Here is an 18,441-nt window from a genome sequence, read left to right on the forward strand (position 1 = left end):
TGAATGCTTGATTTTATGTGGGATGTGCAAGTTTTGTGAATGTTTCTAAATTAGTATGATCTAAAGTCTGAAATCTTACATATCAGGTTTAATTTCCATGTCCTGCATCAAATTTGGTATCAGAGCCTAGGTTTTTCATAGGAGATTGTATTGCATGTTTAGGGTTTAGTCTACTCACGTTTAATTTGCATTAACTCTCGTCCTATAGGGCTGTTTAGGACCCATCATTCACAACATGGGATGCTGAATTTTCTGTTGACAGACTTTTTGGGCAGTTACATTGCTGGAATTTTAGTAGCATTGTGTAGCTTCCCTCATATAGAGCCCAATAGGATCATTTAGTCTCATTTAGGTACATATAGTTGTGTTAGAGGGTCTTTGAGTTGAGTGAGCAGTTGTATGCCCACACGTACTAGTCATGGTTTTGGCTTACACCCTACACTAAACATAGAGCAATTGCAAGAATCAATGAACAATATTGAGTCTTTAGGTAGGTGCTTGGAACAACGTATGGACCAACACTTTGAACAACTTAATGTGCGCGTTACCCAATTAGAAACCTCCACCTGGGCAAACCTCACCATTGGGGAAGATGTTTAATCTCAGAGAGGTGGTCAAGAGGATAGACCAAGGAATGGAGGTGGCCAAGGAATTGGTCACCGCGAGCGGCATCATGATCATTATGACCCAGATGCGCAACTTCTCAAGGGAGTTAGAGTAGAGGCGCCTACATTTGATCGCCACTTAGACCCTAAGGCTTTTCTAGATTGGTTGGCAGATATGGACCACTATTTTGAGTGGTATGACATGTAGGATGCTCGTTGAATCTGATTTGCCAAGATGAAGCCCGTGGGCCAAGCAAAGAGATTTTAGGCTACTGTAGAGCGAAAGAAAGAAAGGTCGAAAGAGGACCCAATAGTCCATTGGGGAGAAATGAAAGAAACTCTTTAAGAAAAAGTACCTCCGTTTCTCTTATCACTTGAGGTTCTTTGAGGAATGATAGTCTCTTTGACAAGGTTCCATGGGTGTTGCTAAATACATTGAGAAGTTCGAAGAATACTTGACCCAATGTGAAGTTGATAAGAATCCCGTACTCACTTCTGCTCGATTTAAGACGGGCATCCGTTCTGACATTAGGAGAGAATTGCTCGCCAAGGACATATATACTCTTGAACAGATGTATCAAGTAATGTTGGAGATCGAGCAATACCTCAAAGCATCTGTGAGAAGTCAGTTTGAGTCTCGTGATTCTGGCGCTAAGGCCAACCCTTCTGGGGATAAACCTGACACTGGATATCAGTACAAGCATTCCAGTCATTCTCAGTCTAGGCCCAAGGATGTTAAGGGTAAAGAAGTTGTCGGATCTATCTTGCGCAAAAACGATGCGACTAGGTGTTTTAGATGCCAGGGGTTTGATCACTTTGCCCCCCAGTGTGGCATAAAAGAGGGCACTAAGGTGTTCCTTATTGAGGGGCAAGTGAAAGTAGTGCCTCCAGAAAGTGACAGTAAGGAGGAAGAATATGAGCCAGCAGAAACCCCTAGTGATGAGGAAGAGGGAGCACAAGAGTCCGCGACCCTTGCATTTGTGCATTGCGCCTTTGTACAAGCAAAGAATACCGACGATTGGCGTCGCAACACAATCTCCAATACGTACACAAAATGTGGTGATAAAAGCTGCGAGATGATCGTGGATAGCGATAGTTATGCCAACATGGCATCAACTGGCACTGTGAGCCGTCTGGGCTTGAAGCTTGAAGCCCATCCCCAAACCTATAGAGTATCTTAGGTTAATGAAACTTCCATTCCAGTTTCGCACCGTTGTCTTACTTCTATTCAGTTTCGATCATATAAAAACACATTTTGGTGTGACGTTATTCCTATTCAGTTTGGGACATATAAACCTAGGAAGCCTATTGATTTTGTCCCTATGTCCCTGTCCCATAGGCCATCAGAGTCTGCAGAGTCCTTTGCACATCACATTAATTCATTGCATCAAGAAATCAGGCAAAAGATCAATACTAGTAATGAACATTACAAAAGTTTCTGCAGACCAACATAAAGGATTCAAGGAATTCAATGTAGGGGACTCTGTGATGGTCCGCATCAGGCCAGAGCGGTACCCTTAGGGAGCAATTCGTAAATTACATGCGTGTAGTGCTGGACCATTCAAAATTATAAAACGAAACGGCCTCAATACGTATGTGATAGATCTTCCACCTTCCATGGGAATTAGTTCCACATTCAATGTGGAGGATCTAGTTGCATTTCACGGGACCTCTGATACATTGTCCAGCCTCTCACCTAACCATTTTGATTTCCCAGACCTTTTCCTTGATACATGGCTTCTTCCCGACCCTTCTTCCCAGCCTCTACCTCCTATACCTACCATTCCCATACCCAAAGAAGAGATAGAGGATATCCTGGACCATCAGGTGGTATCAACGTCGAACGGTGGGTTTTAAAAGTATATGGTTAAATGGACGTCACGCCCAACTTCAGATAGTACGTGGCTCACTAGGAAAGAGTTTCAACGAGTTGATCTTGACATTTTGGAGCGGTTCAAGAGTTTTGTTTCACCAGTGGCGAAATCTTTGCAGACAGGGAGAGTTGATGGGGATATCTTGCGCACACGCACGCCCCCTACGCACGTACATAAGGAGGAGGGCCCCACCATCGATCTGGATCTATGACGACATCCATGGAGGGCCTCCTAGTTAGAGGACTGTGTTTTGGTTCCTTGGGGTGGACCCAATCATCATGTGGATCCCATCATTGGGTCTCATGATCGTGGCCCACTACCCTAGGTGACCTAGGACTTTGAGTTTTGCTTATTACCGTTATTAGGAACATCATGAACGGTTTAGATTGCATTGATTAATTGTTACTTTTTATTACTTCGTCTTTAAGTAATAGTATGCGCACATGGCGCGGCTTTTGGGTTATAGATTTTTCTTATAAATAGGCAACCCCCTGTAAGGTTTTTTTCATTGAAGATGATTAATAAAATTCTGCCTTTTCCTGCTTCTCTACTTCTCTGAGTTGTGGAAACCTAATTGGGTGTGAAACCCTCCATTCTTCGAAGAGCTAACTACCGTGGTGCAAAGTCACACCCATCCCAAATCACTCCCATCTCCTACCCTCCATATTCCTCATCTCCTACAGTCATCCCCTCATCAAATCCACCCACGTTTGCAGCTAATCTTTTTCCTACAATATGTTTTCAGAATCTGGCCCTACAGGAGGGCTGAAACTTCGGCAGAGCACCATCCCAAATCGCTCCCATCTCCTACCCTCCATATTCCCCATCTCCTACTGTCATCCCCTCATCAAATCCACCCACGTTTGCAGCTAATCTTTTCCCTACAATATGTTTTCAGAATCTGGCCCTGCAGGAGGGCTGAAACTTCGGCAGAGCACCATGTTCAAACCGATTATCTGTTTGGCCTCAAATTTGGAGGGAAGGTGGCCCATCCTTGGCCAACCAGGCCCTAGCTGGCCGATTCCAGATTCGTGGGCCTCACACAAGTGCGGGCCGCCATCCACCACGTGCATCAAGCCGGTTTGTTGTCCACATGTGCAGGCTGATTACAGGTTCCCTCTCGTCTATATTTCACTCCTCTTTCGCCTTGTTTCCATAACCCTAACCCTAGATCATCTCAAATCCCCACGTTCTATTCTACTTTTGAAACCCTAGGATTTCCCGAATTGAAACATGTGAATCCCTTTGATTGGAGAAATTATCCTTTACATGTGGGGATGAATCTACTCTCCTTTGATCATTGTTTGGTGTATAATTTCAATTGATCAAGCCCTAGCATGTGTAGGCTTGGACCCTTGTAGATTCCCCTTAATTGAATGCTTGACTTTATGTGGGATGTGGAAGTTTTGTGAATGTTTCTAAATTAGTATGATCTAAAGTCTGAAATCTTACATATCATATTTAATTTACATGTTCTGCATCAAAAACTATTCGAGAAACCTCCCTGCAATTAGTGTTTCCGAGAATAGCATGCCTTCCCAGATTGTAATCTCCCGGTAGTTAGCTACTTCTCTTTTCGTGGAGATGTAACAGTTTGGTCTCCTAATAGTCAGAGGAACCTTCTAGACCAAGGTATCCCAAATCGGTTACGTTTCGGCCGTAACGGCCGATACGTAATGGTAATGGCATCAACTGTTACGCGATTCGGCCCTGAAACGGGGCACCTCTGTTTTTTGGGTTCGTAACAGCCGTTACGGGACTGTAACGGCCGTTACGGTCCATAACCCTAAAGAAAAATGAAAAAAAAAATGGTTTAAAAAAAAAAAAAAAAAAACATACCTTTTTTTTTTTCTTTTCTTCTCCTTCTTCTTCTTGCCCTGCTGCGGCTGCGGCCCGAGCCTCCTCCTCCTCCTCCTCCTCCTCCTCCTCTCTCTCTCTCTCTCTCTCTCTCTCTCTCTCTCTCCCTCTTTTTCTTTTCAGTTTCCCTCTCCCCCGTTTTTTTTTTCTTTTGAAATCGGAAGCGGATTAACTGGTGTACCACACACCAGTATAGCGGCTGTAGGTACGTGTCATGCTAAGACAAGCACTGACACTCCTCGAGCTCCGAGTTGTACGAACAGTTCAAAGGAGATCAAAGTTACATGGGCTCCACAGTGATGTATTTATTATATCTACACCGTTCATCTATTTTTAAATATCATTTTAGAGCATTAGCCAAAAAATGAATCGTATCCAAAGATCGTCTGGACCACACCAAAAATAGCAATAGAGATGATGATTTTCACCATTAAAAAATTCATAGGCCCACCATAACGTTTATTTTCCATCCAATCTGTTCAAAAAGTCAAAAAGACCTGAATGAAGAGGAAAAAAAATTTCATATTGATCCAAAAGTTCTGTGATCCCAAAAAGGGTTTCAATGGTAGACGTTCAATCCCCCACTGCTTTTTGCAGTGTGGTCACTTGATAATTAGATCTGTATTATTTTTCGTGTCAAGCCTTAAGACGAGCTCGTCAAATGAATGGATGGTTTAGATATAACACATACTTCATGATCAGACCCACAAGACTTGCTTGCGTCAAATGAATGGACTGCGTACGAGTTACGCAGCACGTCGCACAATTTAATAAAATGTACATGTGCCACATGGGCCCCACCATGATGTATGTATTTTATCCATGCCGTCCATCCATTTTGCCACATCATTTTAGGTTATGATTCAAAAAATTAGTAAGATCCAAATCTTAGGTGGACCACAGCATAGGAAATAGTGGTTATAGAATGCTCACCATTAAAAATTTCTTAGGGTCCACTGTAATGTTTATTTTCCATCTAGCCTGTTAATAGGGTCACACTGACGTGGATGAAGGGAAAACACACATGTCAGCTTGATCTAAAACTTTTGTAGCCCCAATAAATTTTTAATGATAGTCATTTAATTATTGTTGTTTCTTATGATGCGGTCCACCTAAGCTTTGGATCTACCTCATTTTTGGGCTCATGCCCTAAAATTATTTGGCAAAATGGATGGACGGTGTGGATATAACACATTCATCATGAGTGGGGTTCAAAAAACTTCGACACTCGTGTGCTACACTTCACAATCCGAGTCTTACCTAATTCGGGCCCTTAAAAAATTGTACATGAGACATGTATTAACTTAAAATTTACCAATTAAATTATGGACTGTAATTGCTAACTCAAAATGCCAAAATCAAATTGTTTGAATAGTTTTAATTGTTAATTTGTGGACACTTATTTTTTAAAATAGGGCCTTTTGAATTTATTTTTTTTATGATTCACTATCCAATAAATGTCCACCAATTCACAAGTGGGATAATGCCAATAAATAGCATGAATTTGAGGCTGATTTGGGGCATGGATTGGTCCTCCAAATCAGTCCCAAATTGGCAACACGATGCACCTGAATTTAATTTCATTTTTTAAAAGAACTATTGGGAGAAATGATATCAAATTGTTAAGTATATAAATTAGATATTTGGAAAATTAAATATATGAATTTTGTAGTCAAATTCAGGTTATCTGGTTCATAAATTCATCAGACAGTCCGATACAACTTCTCACCAAAGAGTAGACCGTTACACCACCATAAACATGTTCCAATTTATAAATGAATGCATATTTGGAATGCTTAGAATATTCCGGATTTAATCCATATTTTTTTGGTTTTTTTTTTTTTTTAAAAAAAAAAGCACCGTTACGGGCCTTTACGCCCCCGTATCGCCGTTACACCCCCGTATCTGTATCGGTATCGGAGGGCACTGTTACGCCAACCGATATCGATACGGGATACCTTGTTCTAGACAGAGAAGTGGAGTATGTGTCGCTTTTGGATTGCATCCACTTATGTTGTCTGGTGAGAGAGTTGGATAAGATGGTTTGGCTGAACATCAAGTCACGGTGCTTCTCGGTTCACTCATTCTCCCACATGCTTCGCGCACTACGGAGGGGTGATGCGCATGGGCAAATGTGACATGTGTCGTTTTATGGTGCACCCCTGAAGGTTGAGGCATTTGGATGGCTAGTTGGGAGCGAAAGGGTCTTGACTGTTGATAATCTTCAAAAGCAGTCAATGGTGCTCCTTAATGTTTTTCTTATGTGCATGGCAAGAACCGAATGGGCTATTCATCTCTTTATTCAGTGCCCGTTCGCATGTTAGGTGCGGAATAGCTTTTTAAGGCTGTTCAATATGCTTTGGGCGATGCCAAACACAGTTGGCCATCTCTTTACGGCTTGGGATGGTGTCAGGCTAAGGAAGCAAGGGTTATTTGGAGGCCATGTTTGCTGGCTAGTTTTTACGCAATATGGGAAGAGAGGAATGGTAGATGTTTGCAAAACGAGAGCAAAAAGGTGGAGAGGGTCTTTAGTAGGGAAAAAGTCTATATGGTGGAATGGGCTTCATGTATAAATGGTTTAAAGCATTGTAATTTATTTTTTTTTGCGTAGTAGTTTCACACCATCTCGGCGCCTTTTCTATTAAAAAATTCATCATCTTTCAAAAAGTAAAGAAAAGTACAGAGCACCAAGTTACAAATTAGCAAATGCTAGTTTCCCGGTAACCCTCTCACAACGCAATAAGTGATAGCGCAATGGATTGCATCTGGACACATGGGCACCCAACCAATCAATCTAGATAGTGCATTAGGCTTGGCTCACACTTAATCAACCACCATGCAAAGATCATGTTAATCAAATGATCATATCCATCAGAAAGCTGGTCTTCATTTAATACCTAATGGTTTTCAAAGCCATGGATTGGATGATTATGATTGTTCAATTGAGGTGATTCCATGAAATCAAAAGCAATCCAACTAGGGTCGCTGAATAGATGGCTCAGACCAAAAATGGGAGCATAGCAAATATTTTTCTATATTATAATCTTGATCATCCATTTTCTGGCCCTTGATAGAGTGGAATGGCGGAATGGGATTCATGTAGGTGACCCCTATTAATTGTGATACGACTTAGATGATGACGATGATGATGATCCATTTTATGGGCAACTTATTAGAAGCTTAGAATAATCCGTGGTGTGATTTTTGCTCTATGGCTACGAAGTTTGGTCCAAATCAATTGATTGGAACATCCTCGAACCTAAATGGAACTCAGCTGCAAATTTGTGTCCAAGCGTTGAAATTGAATGAGTTTTTTTTGCCTTTCTTTCTTTCTTTCTTTCATTTTGAAAAGGTAACTCATGGTTTTCCAGTGGTTTGGATGTCAGGCTTGAATTCCCTGTGCTTTGAAAGATATGGAGGTTTATGTCAGGTGTTTTCTTAGAAACTGCAGTTTTTTTTTTTTTTTTTTTTTTTTTTTTTGTAATTAGAGCAATCTTTGGTGCCTCAATCACAACTCAGTGCTTGGATACCTTAATAGGGTTATCTTAGGATAGTTGGAAAGAGAAGTTGATGCACTAAATAATGGTAAAGTGATGGGATTTCATAGAGAACGCAATGGAATAAAACTTTTCTTTGCGCATAATCAACAAATCCCGTCATCCAGGACTTCCCAATGATGAACACATCAAATTTCTAAATTTAAACATAAAGAGTTTAAATCATACTTGTGAACGCAATCTGACGATGTAGAATGCTCTGGAGTTATTCATGAGTGAAGAGATTGAGAAGGATGTTGCCCACAGAATTCAAGTTGGGTGCAAGAAATGGAGTAGTTCCTTTCAAGTTTTATGTGATTTTCGTGTACCACTCAAACTGAAAGGGAAAATTTATTGGATAGCTATAAGATTGTTCGTGCTTTATGGGACAAAATGTAGGGCAGTTAAGGAACAACATGTTCATAGGATGTGTAGCTGAAATGAGGATGTTGAGATGGATGAGTGGCAAAACAAGGAAGGATAGGACTAGAAATGCATGTATTCAAGGGGACTTAGGAGTAGCACCAATAGGTAATGTGATGAAGGGATGTAGACTTAGATGGTTTGGTTGTGCGCAGTGCTTGAATTGTCGGTGTCGCTACAAGTTTCGCTAGGAGGAGATAAAGATATAATATCGTTATCACCGATAATATCGCCGATAACTGGAAATTCGGGAAAAATAAGAGAGAAACATGAGGAAAATGGTGGAATTTTTCAGTAAAACTTCAGGATATGCCTAAATACACATATTTGCATATTTAGAAATTTTTTTAAAAAAATTACAAAAAAATGCATTACATAACTGTGGGGCCCACTGTTTCCCATATTATGGTCCACCTGCGATTGAGATCTGGTTATTTTTTGGATCATGCCCGAAAATGAGTTTTCAAAATAAATGGATGGAGTGGATATAAGGCACATGCATCACAGTGGGCCCTACGGTCAGGGAATTCCACCCACAGTGGATCCAAAGATCCATTAAAGCCGCACCCCAAAATCCCTCAAAATCGGGAGCCCACCTTGATGCATGCACTATATATCCATGCCTTCCATATGTTTTTCCAGCTTAAATTAGGGTGTGGTCCCAATGAATGAAGAAGCAACAATTTCAGTTACCACAACAAACAGTGGTCATTGAACGTCCACCGTGAAAAACTTCATAGGCTCCACCGTAATGTTTGTTGATTATCCAACCTATTGATAAGGTCTAACAGACCTGGATGAAAGAAAAACAAATATTTGTTTGATCCAAAACTTTTGTGGCCCACAGAATATTTTTAATGGCTAATAACCACTGTTTCATATGGTGTGGTCTACATGAAAATTATATATGTTTCATTTTTTGGACCATGCCCCAATTTAATTTGGAAAAACTGATGGACGACATGGATATACAATGCATGCATCAAGGTGAGCCCTACGCAAGGGTCCCACCCACATCGCTGGTTCCGGCGTCTTACCAAAGTCCCGCTCCAAAATCGGAGACGGAATGTGTGGTGTGTCACACCACCGACCTACTTGGTGTGTTGATATTACCAAGTTCGGTTGGCCCCACCATGATGCATGTGTTATATCCACAACGTCCATTCATTTGCAATATCATTTTCAGGCATTGGCCAAACAATGAGTAAGATTCTAATCTCACGTGGACCCTACCACAGAAAGCAGTGAGGACTGAACGTCTACCATTGAAAACTTCATGGGGCTTTCAAATTTGGATCTACTTAAGATTTCACATCAATTCATAAAATGACCTGTAAAAACTAATGGACAGTGTGGATATACAAAAAATGCATCAACGTGGCCCTGCACATTAAGGTTAACACCCACTAAAGTATTACTGGCATAACACCTAATCCACTAAAGTAACGTGAGAGCATACTTTGTAAATTATGTGGGGCCCACCATGATTTGGATGTCCTATCCAAACCGTCCATCCTTTTTAGAAAGAAATTTTATGGAAACTTACCAAGATCTAAGCATATCAGAAGCTTAGGTGGACCACACCACAGGAAACATTGTGAATTAAATGCCTACCATTGAAACTTCTTCGAGGCCACACAATTTTTGAATCAAGTTGATATTTGTGTTATCCCTTCATCCTTGCCTTTGTATCCTTATGAAAAGGTTTGATGACAAATAAACATCACTGTGGGCCCTCAAAAGGTTTCAACGATGGATATCATTATTCTCACTGTTTCCTGTGGTGTGGTCCACTGTATCTTTGGATATGCTTCAATTTTGGGCTTAGCCCCTAAAATGAGTTGGAAAATAGGATGGACGACGTGGATAAACCATATACATTCAGGGTGGGCCAAGAGAGCTTACTCAGAACGATAAAGCGTACTGAATATATCAGTACGCAATCCGCTTCCACGAAGCTTTTAAAAAATTATTTGCAGGGGAGGGAATTTCGCCGAAGAAAGGGGGATTTTGCAGGGGAGGGAATTTCGCCGAAGAAATGGGGATTTTCGAAATGACGATTTCATTTACATTGAAAACTCTCTCATCTCATAAAGGGGGATTTTCGATTGAGGGTTTTAAAACCCTAAATCCAACCCATATCGGGAAGAAATCCCCCAAAATTCTGAATTTTTTGCCGAAATCATCCATCTTACAACGTCGAAGGGAAATTTTGAGATTTTTCTTACCTCTATGGAAGAGGGAGCTATCAACATGGTATGCCAAATCGGTTACGTATCGGCCGTATCGGCCGATACGTAACGGTAACGGTGCGAACCGTTACCCGTTTCGGGGCCGAAATGGCCGATTCGATTTTTTGTACCCGTATCGGCCGATACGGGACCGATACGGGCCCGAAACGGTAACTTTTTTTTTTTTTTTTTTTTTTTTAGCTCTGTTTTTGCTGTTTTTTTGAAACCTTTTGCTTCCAAACTGTTTCTAACTCCTTCTACTACTAATTTCGATCAACCTTAGCTATGTATTTGATAGAAAAACACATTATATTATAGATTTTTTTGAATCAAAGCTCGGTGGGCCATTTTTCAGAAATTCGTCAAAAATAGGTATTTATACTTTTTTTAATATATTTTGCTGTTTTAATCATGTCATATGATGTGTTAATCATAGTAGAACATGTTAATGTGCATTTTACAGATTTGGGGTGCCATTTAATAATTTTTTAATATTTTTTTCTATTTACGTATGAATTTTGGCCCCTTTTTTTAAAATTCGAAAAATCAGTTTTTAATGGTTGTTTTGCTGTTTTAATCATGTCATTTGATGTATTAATCATAGTAGAACATGTTAATGTGCATTTTACAGATTTCGGGTGCCATTTTATATTTTTTTCTATTTACGCATTTATTTTGGCCCTTTTTTTGAAAATTCGAAAAACCATTTTTAAATGATTCTTTTGCTGTTTTAATGATGTCATATGATGTGTTAATCATAGTAGAACATGTTAATGTGCATTTTACAGATTTGGGGTTCCATTTTATATATTTTTTATATTTTTTTCTATTTACGCATTTATTTTGGCCCTTTTTTTGAAAATTCGAAAAATCATTTTTTAATGATTCTTTTGCTGTTTTAATGATGCCATATGATGTGTTAATCATAGTAGAACATGTTAATATGCATTTTACAGATTTGAGGTGCCATTTTATATTTTTTTTATATTTTTTTCTATTTACGCATTTATTTCGGCCCTTTTTTTGAAAATTCGAAAAATCATTTTTTAATGATTCTTTTGCTGTTTTAATGATGCCATATGATGTGTTAATCATAGTAGAACATGTTAATGTGCATTTCACATATTTGGGGTGCCATTTTATATTTTTATTTTTATTTTTTTCTATTTACGCATTTATTTCGGCCCTTTTTTTGAAAATTCGAAAAATCATTTTTTAATGATTCTTTTGCTGTTTTAATGATGCCATATGATGTGTTAATCATAGTAGAACATGTTAATGTGCATTTTACATATTTGGGGTACCATTTTATATTTTTTTTCTATTTACGCATGAATTTTGGCCCTCAAAAATAATTGCAAACACCTAAATGTAAGATATTTTCATATTACATTCATTCTAATATATCTATCATTGATAGTAGATAGTTAGAAAATTAAATATATGAATTTTGTAGTCAAATTCAAGTTATCTGGTTCATAAATTCATCAGACAGTCCGATACAACTTCTCACTAAAGAGTGGACCGTTACACCACCATAAACATGTTCCAATTTATAAATGAATGCATATTTGGAATGCTTAGAATATTCCGGATTTAATCCATATTTTTTCATATTTTTTTGGCAAAAAAAAAATTTTGCACCGTTACGGGCCGTTACGCCCCCGTATCCGTATCGGTTTTGGAAGTCACCGTTACGCCAACCGATACCGATATGGGACACCTTGGCCTATCAATGGATGTCAGATCCTCTTCTTCCGAGTTCCGATCAACCAGGTAATACCGAAATCAAATCTTTTTTTTTTTCTATTAATTTTTTTCTTCCAATTTTTACTTATTTACGCAAGGCTACAGGCGATATTCTCGGCGATAACCCAAATTATCGACAATAACGAAAATTTCGCCGATGTTTCACCGATATTTTGGAGAGAAACGAAAAATTGGGGTGTCGGTGTCGCTAGTGCAGCGACACCAATATTATCGGCGATATTTCGATAATATCGTCGATAATTTAAACACTGGTTGTGCGTAACGGAGAGTAAGAACCACACCGGTTAGAAGGAATGGGTTAGTACAAGTGGAAGGCTCTAAAAGGGCAAGGGGTAGGCCCAAAAGGACCTGGATGGAGGTAGTAAGAAAATGCTTGATGACCCATGGTCCAACCGAAGGAATGCCCCTTGATAAAGTGGAATGGTGGAACAAGATTCATGTAGCCCACCCCAATTAATTGGGATAAGGCTTAGATGATGAGGACGATGATGATGAACCTTCCACTTGATTGAAGCCAAGGAATTGACTTTGGCTTCAAAAATTCCCCACAGATCTAATGCACCACAATATTCTGTTGAAAATAATTTTGGATTATGAATTGGGTGATTCATTCAAGTCCCAATGAATACAGCTTGCCCTACATGTTTGCCAGTTACATTGCATTCCACTTCCATTACAAACCAGCTTCCTTTCAATCTCACCTAGAAACCATATGTCATAGACTCTAGCACTGTCCCCACAGATATAACGCATCACATGAAGTGTCATATACTAGAGAGTTTGTTTATGCTAGGTAACATGCATGCAAGACTAGCAGATTGACCAAATTATAGTTCTGCATACATATGCAGAAGGATGAAATAGATATGTGATCTCCAGGATAGAAGAGTGATATGAAATCTTACCCTGGCTAACCTGGCCTCTTTTGACTGACCAGTGGAAATTGTACTTCTGAGCAGACCCTGAGCCTGCCAACCAACTAAAGGGGCTAGTTAATGAAACTACTAAATTCTAAAAAATCCAAAATAATAAGATAAGTGAAGTGACACAAAATGCTTTACACTATAACACATGCTCTACCTCATCAAGTTGGTCTTGCACTCTCATTGGATTAGTATCAGTTTTATGTTCCTGTTGTTTCTTCAGATTTGCTATAGGTTCTTGCAAGACCTCTACATCTTTATCTTGAATATCAGTAATACTACCATGTCTTTCCAACAATCCAAGTTCAGATCTTTCTTGGTCAGGCTTCAGAGAAACATCCTCACCCACCAACTTAACTTCTGTGGCAGCATCAGCTGGAACTGAATGGTGTCCATTAACATATTCAACTCCTATGCCTGTAAATTGTAAAGAAGAGGACCTCTCAAGCTCGTCTCTTGCATTCTCAATTGTAAGATCGCCATTTACAGAGGAAGTGACGGGTTCTACATCATTCTCAGTAGTTGAGATTTCCATTTTAATATCAGCATCATCTTTGCAAGTGTCAGTTGGAGGGGTCCCTAATGAAGTAGTGCCTGACAGTGCAGTAACTTTATTCACATCAGATGGTGGCTCTGTACTTTTCTGGTCTGTAAAATTACTGGACACGGCAACAGCATTTTCAGATGGGGCATCTTCATCTTTATCAGATGTCACACTTGATGCAGATGCTTGTATGCTAGTCTGCTCTTGTTCATGTTCAGGATTGCTTGTTGTAGGATTAGGAGGTTCAGCAGTGGAGAGTGTCAACTGACCCTATAAAAACAATCAAGTTTAAGAATTTTTTATATAAATAACATAATTGTTGCTGTGGGGCAACAAACACATTTTAAGTATTCTGCCCATTAAAAAAAAATTTATTTGAAAGATAGGCATTTAAATACCTTCTCCTTTGATTTCTCCCTCTTGGCTTGAATTTCTTTACCATTGGAAGCTTATTTGTTGCCAGAAGAAAACAGAGAAAAGTTTAGCAGACAACCATTAAAAAATAATAATAATAATAATAATAATAATAATTAAAATCCATAAAATGTCATGAAAAGCATGTGTAAATGCTCAAAACAAAGGTGTTCCCCCTCCAGGTACAAACAAAACATATTGTTAAATAGAAAACCATTAAATGCATTGGGATGCATACCTGATGGCAGTATGGACTGTTCATCTGACAACTCACTCGCAACCAGCTTTGCTCTTCGATCAACAACTTCGAATAAACCTGATAGCAGCTAATGATTTTAGATTCCCAAAAGATCATCATATCTGAATATTAACCTCTTGCATTTAGTTAACATGAATAAAGCCTCACAAAAATTTCATGAAAAATGCCCATGTGAAAAACAAAACTAGTACCAAAAAAAAAAGCCCAAGTGGATCCCACAGCCTGCACGATGGACATATCAGGCCATCGAATATGTCTGGAAGCCTGACGGCAATTTTGATCACTTTTATTTCCCTACATTAGCAATCGGATGGTCCACACAACACTTAGATCAAGCGGTGGGCCCCACATTGTACATGCTTGAAGAATTTGCCCTTTCTAGCCCCTATATGAGGTCTAATTACACGAGTGTCTAATGGACCAATCAGGCCACACTTGTGCTTTAGGACCAACATAAGATCACACACATGATTAGATATTCATCAATCATGGGGAGCATATAAATCCTAGACTCACACAAATGACCTTACTGAGGTAAGAATTGTTAGCGTTGGTTAAAGACAAACAATTTTCAGTATGATTAGCTTCCATGTCATTAGGATAAGCTTCCTTCATCTGTTAAAGTCCTAGTTGGACTTGATTTTGATTTATCTAGGACTTTTGCATTGGGATGTTGAATGCATATGGAATTAAATAACAAACTACCATTACTGGAATGAAGCAAATTTACTTTCTAAATATTCCTGTGACTGCAGCTATTTGGAAATGAGGTTCTTACTAATTACTGTGGTGTGACTATGCATGTATCCCCTATTATTCCTCCCCCCTTCTTTTATAAGTCAGTTGGGCTTGAACCCGAGACCTCAATGTTTAAACTCACTCAGGACCATTGAGCTATTGTTGTCTTTATTGCTGAGTCTGTTGCTGGTTGAGTCAAATTTGTTGGAATACAATCGGCAACTGCAAATCTGCCTGGGAAACTAAAGATCAGATCTGAATGTTCATCTATGCCATTCTACTCCTCAATTCCCAGAAATTTAATCAGGATTTCAATTTTCAGATCAATGCTCTGTCACTGTAGGGGCTAATGCATTTCAAAAAACGGCCAGTACATGTATTCTTGTGAAAAGAAGAATTCCCCAGCAAAAACAAGAAAACAAATGTTAGAATAGACATGCTCGCTGACACCATATGTTAAAGCCATCACATCCTAAAAGGTTCATTAGGTAACAAATTATTTTATTTTTCCCCTTTATAATGCCCAAGGTTGCTCACAACAGTATACAACTACATACACTAGATTTGTACCATTGGCCACCAAAAGATGACAGATCTATTGCACCTCAGTGATATAATTATGGATCCTGACAAAAGAAAATGACCAAAGATTCCTTATATGTAACCTTGTGCCTTGTGAATGGAAATGAGAAAAATACAGGAGATATAGGAGGGGTAGCTTTCGTTACAAGGTGTCTTAGGGATCTTGCAAAAAGAGTGTATGGATCAAGTGAGGCTCTTTGGAAGGCCACAGTTTCCTAGCCACTATCTACTTACCATATCCAATGATAGATGACCGGTTAGGTTCCTCTATCAAACTTCCCAAGCCTATTTAGAGGCCATAGAGGTTAAAGCGCGTTTGTTGCCATCGACGAAGTAACTTCTTAATCAATGATGTCACTTTAGGCTGTGTTTGAGAGCTTTAAAACCAAATTGTGAAAATGAAGTAACTTTTTGAAACACAATTTCAAATAAATAAATGGGATTGGAAATGGAGTGCTTAGAAGATTTTCCATTTCCTCATGAAAAAGTGGAATTAGCTTGACATTTCATTTCCTCTACTTAGTAATGATGGTGTTTTTTTTTTTTAATAGCCTTTGGGAATATAGACAATGTGGAGTAGAGCCGTTCTGGCAATTCGAACTTCTATCACAATTGGCCACTTTGGTTGTTATATTGGACTACATCTCCACTGTTGAAATAGGAGAAGTCCTGTAGAAGAAGTCTCTTGGGACACAATGAGATAGACAGCATGGTCTATCCATGAAGTGACCCACCAGATCAACGGTCAGAATCACTAAAAGATATGCCCACTTATACAAACCAAAAACCTGATTGCATCGTGGACATTGTTGGGTAGAAGATCATATCATTGATCATGATAAAGACCCATTATCTTTAACAACCTGTCCTCTAATATATTAAAAATGTCATTTTATATCCTAATTGCTTAATCAATACAGACATTCTAGCTTCTACTTCTCAAGGCATGACTCCTAACTACTACTTCGTAACTCCCTAGTGGTTTGTACTTCCTGAAGCTCTTGTAAGTTACAGTCCTATCTATCTGGTCTCTCATTTCTAATTGTTTCTATTGCTTCTTTCATAAGTTTTCTTTCTTTTCTCTTTTCTAATAGTTACCTTAGTTACCTCCTTTTCAGTTTGTCTCATAAGCAATCTAACAAGTATTGCTGAGATTTCGAAGATCTGGCAACATTTTCTCAGGAAATTAATCAAATGGCATTATCACATTGTCTCCCCTCGTTAGATGAGCTGGTAGAGGCAGTGTAGTGGGTATGAGTGATCCAGTGTTCAATCCCTGGTAGTGTTACATTTTTATTTTATTTTTTTAAATGCCATTATCGCATGAATATCGCAACATCTTCAAAATCTCGGAAGTTTCTCATTTTTCACAGTTTTATTGCGAGATTATCACAATTTGAATTCAAACATTGTTTAGAATTTTTTTTTACAAAAAATATCTTACACCTGTATGTATAAAAATTTAAAATTATTTCTTAACTCATAATAATTAATAAATATCTTTTATTTTTCAGTGAGATTTTATCGACAATATCACGTAAAAACCTCAAAAAATATGAAAAGCTGCTCAAAAATTCCCAAGCCAAGAATGAGATCTGTCACTCATAAGCTACAACCCAAAGAGGCTGCATTTGGATGCACTTTTGAATGCGATTACAAGTATTGGTCTAATGAATTGGAAATAATCAAATACAAGTCCCCTTAACATTCATGACGAGGTTCTAGGTTTCATATTGCAATTACATTACATTCAAGTTGGGATTTGAAAGGAACATAACTGCAATACTACTACTACATCCTCATTACCAATGCTAGGAAACATCATGAATCGCAATTCAGTTCACTTGTGCAACCAAACACAGCTAAAACCTTCCTCGCTGAGTATCGACTTCCATCATATCAACAGAAACTCCCCAGACGCGTCACAACCGATAGGAATCTCTACCATCGAATCATGAAAATCGGAGAAACGCAAACCCAAACATCCATCGCATTGATTGCCGTCTCCAAAACTACGGTCGAATGGTTGGAAGGAAATATGAAAAAGAGGAGTTTGCGATCAGTACCTTCAGCGACTTTGAGCCAAGAAGCCATCGGAATTTCGTATTACGACAGCAGAAGAACGTGCCCTAGAAGAAGATTGAGGGATTCCTAGCAACGTTGCCGGATCTATTCCTGCATGTTTCGTGACGGAGAAATGCGATCCAAACAGCTTGATCGAGATTTGGAACCGGTTTCAAGTGAACTTCTTGGAATTGCTCGACGATTGAAGAAAGAAAATTTAGGGACAGAAGAATACGATTGGCGCTTTCTTCCGTCGTTTTAGATGCGCACTTTAGTAGATTTATTAAAGTCTTATTTATAAAATATAAAATTATATTAATAAGCCCGTCTAGCTCAGTTGGTAGAGCGCAAGGCTCTTAACCTTGTGGTCGTGGGTTCGAGCCCCACGGTGGGCGTTATATTTTATTCTTTTTTAATTATTCTGTATGTTTATTTTTTTAATTATTCTGTATGTTTTAAATTTTATTTTTTTAATTAATCTCTATGTTTAAATTTTTTTAAATTATTCTGTATTTTTAAAAAAAAATTAATTGATTATTGTGTATGTTATAAAAAAAAAAAATTACTCTGTACTCCTATTAAATGAGTAATCATAACCATCCTACTAATGTCCACTATATA

General features: G+C 38.6%; 1 protein-coding gene and 1 non-coding gene across 2 annotated transcripts in view; one reads left to right on the forward strand and one right to left on the reverse strand.

The window, feature by feature from the left end:
- Positions 1-18,081, reverse strand: part of LOC131240299 (golgin candidate 1-like) — a 46,676-nt gene extending 28,595 nt beyond the window's left edge. The window contains exons 1-5 of the mRNA XM_058238436.1: positions 17,823-18,081; positions 14,416-14,493; positions 14,162-14,211; positions 13,377-14,033; positions 13,202-13,264 (exon numbers count right to left, since the gene is read on the reverse strand). Coding sequence (XP_058094419.1) covers positions 13,202-13,264; positions 13,377-14,033; positions 14,162-14,211; positions 14,416-14,493; positions 17,823-17,850 — 876 coding nt within the window. The 5' untranslated portion in view covers positions 17,851-18,081. The remainder of the gene's footprint in view (positions 1-13,201; positions 13,265-13,376; positions 14,034-14,161; positions 14,212-14,415; positions 14,494-17,822) is intronic.
- A 61-nt stretch (positions 18,082-18,142) lies between these two features.
- On the forward strand, positions 18,143-18,215 carry TRNAK-CUU (transfer RNA lysine (anticodon CUU)). The gene has a single exon. It is a non-coding gene; the product is annotated as a tRNA-Lys (tRNA).
- The last annotated feature ends 226 nt before the right edge of the window (positions 18,216-18,441 follow it).

Source organism: Magnolia sinica, chromosome 3 (genome assembly GCF_029962835.1).
Source record: "Magnolia sinica isolate HGM2019 chromosome 3, MsV1, whole genome shotgun sequence".
Taxonomy (NCBI): Eukaryota; Viridiplantae; Streptophyta; class Magnoliopsida; order Magnoliales; family Magnoliaceae; genus Magnolia; species Magnolia sinica.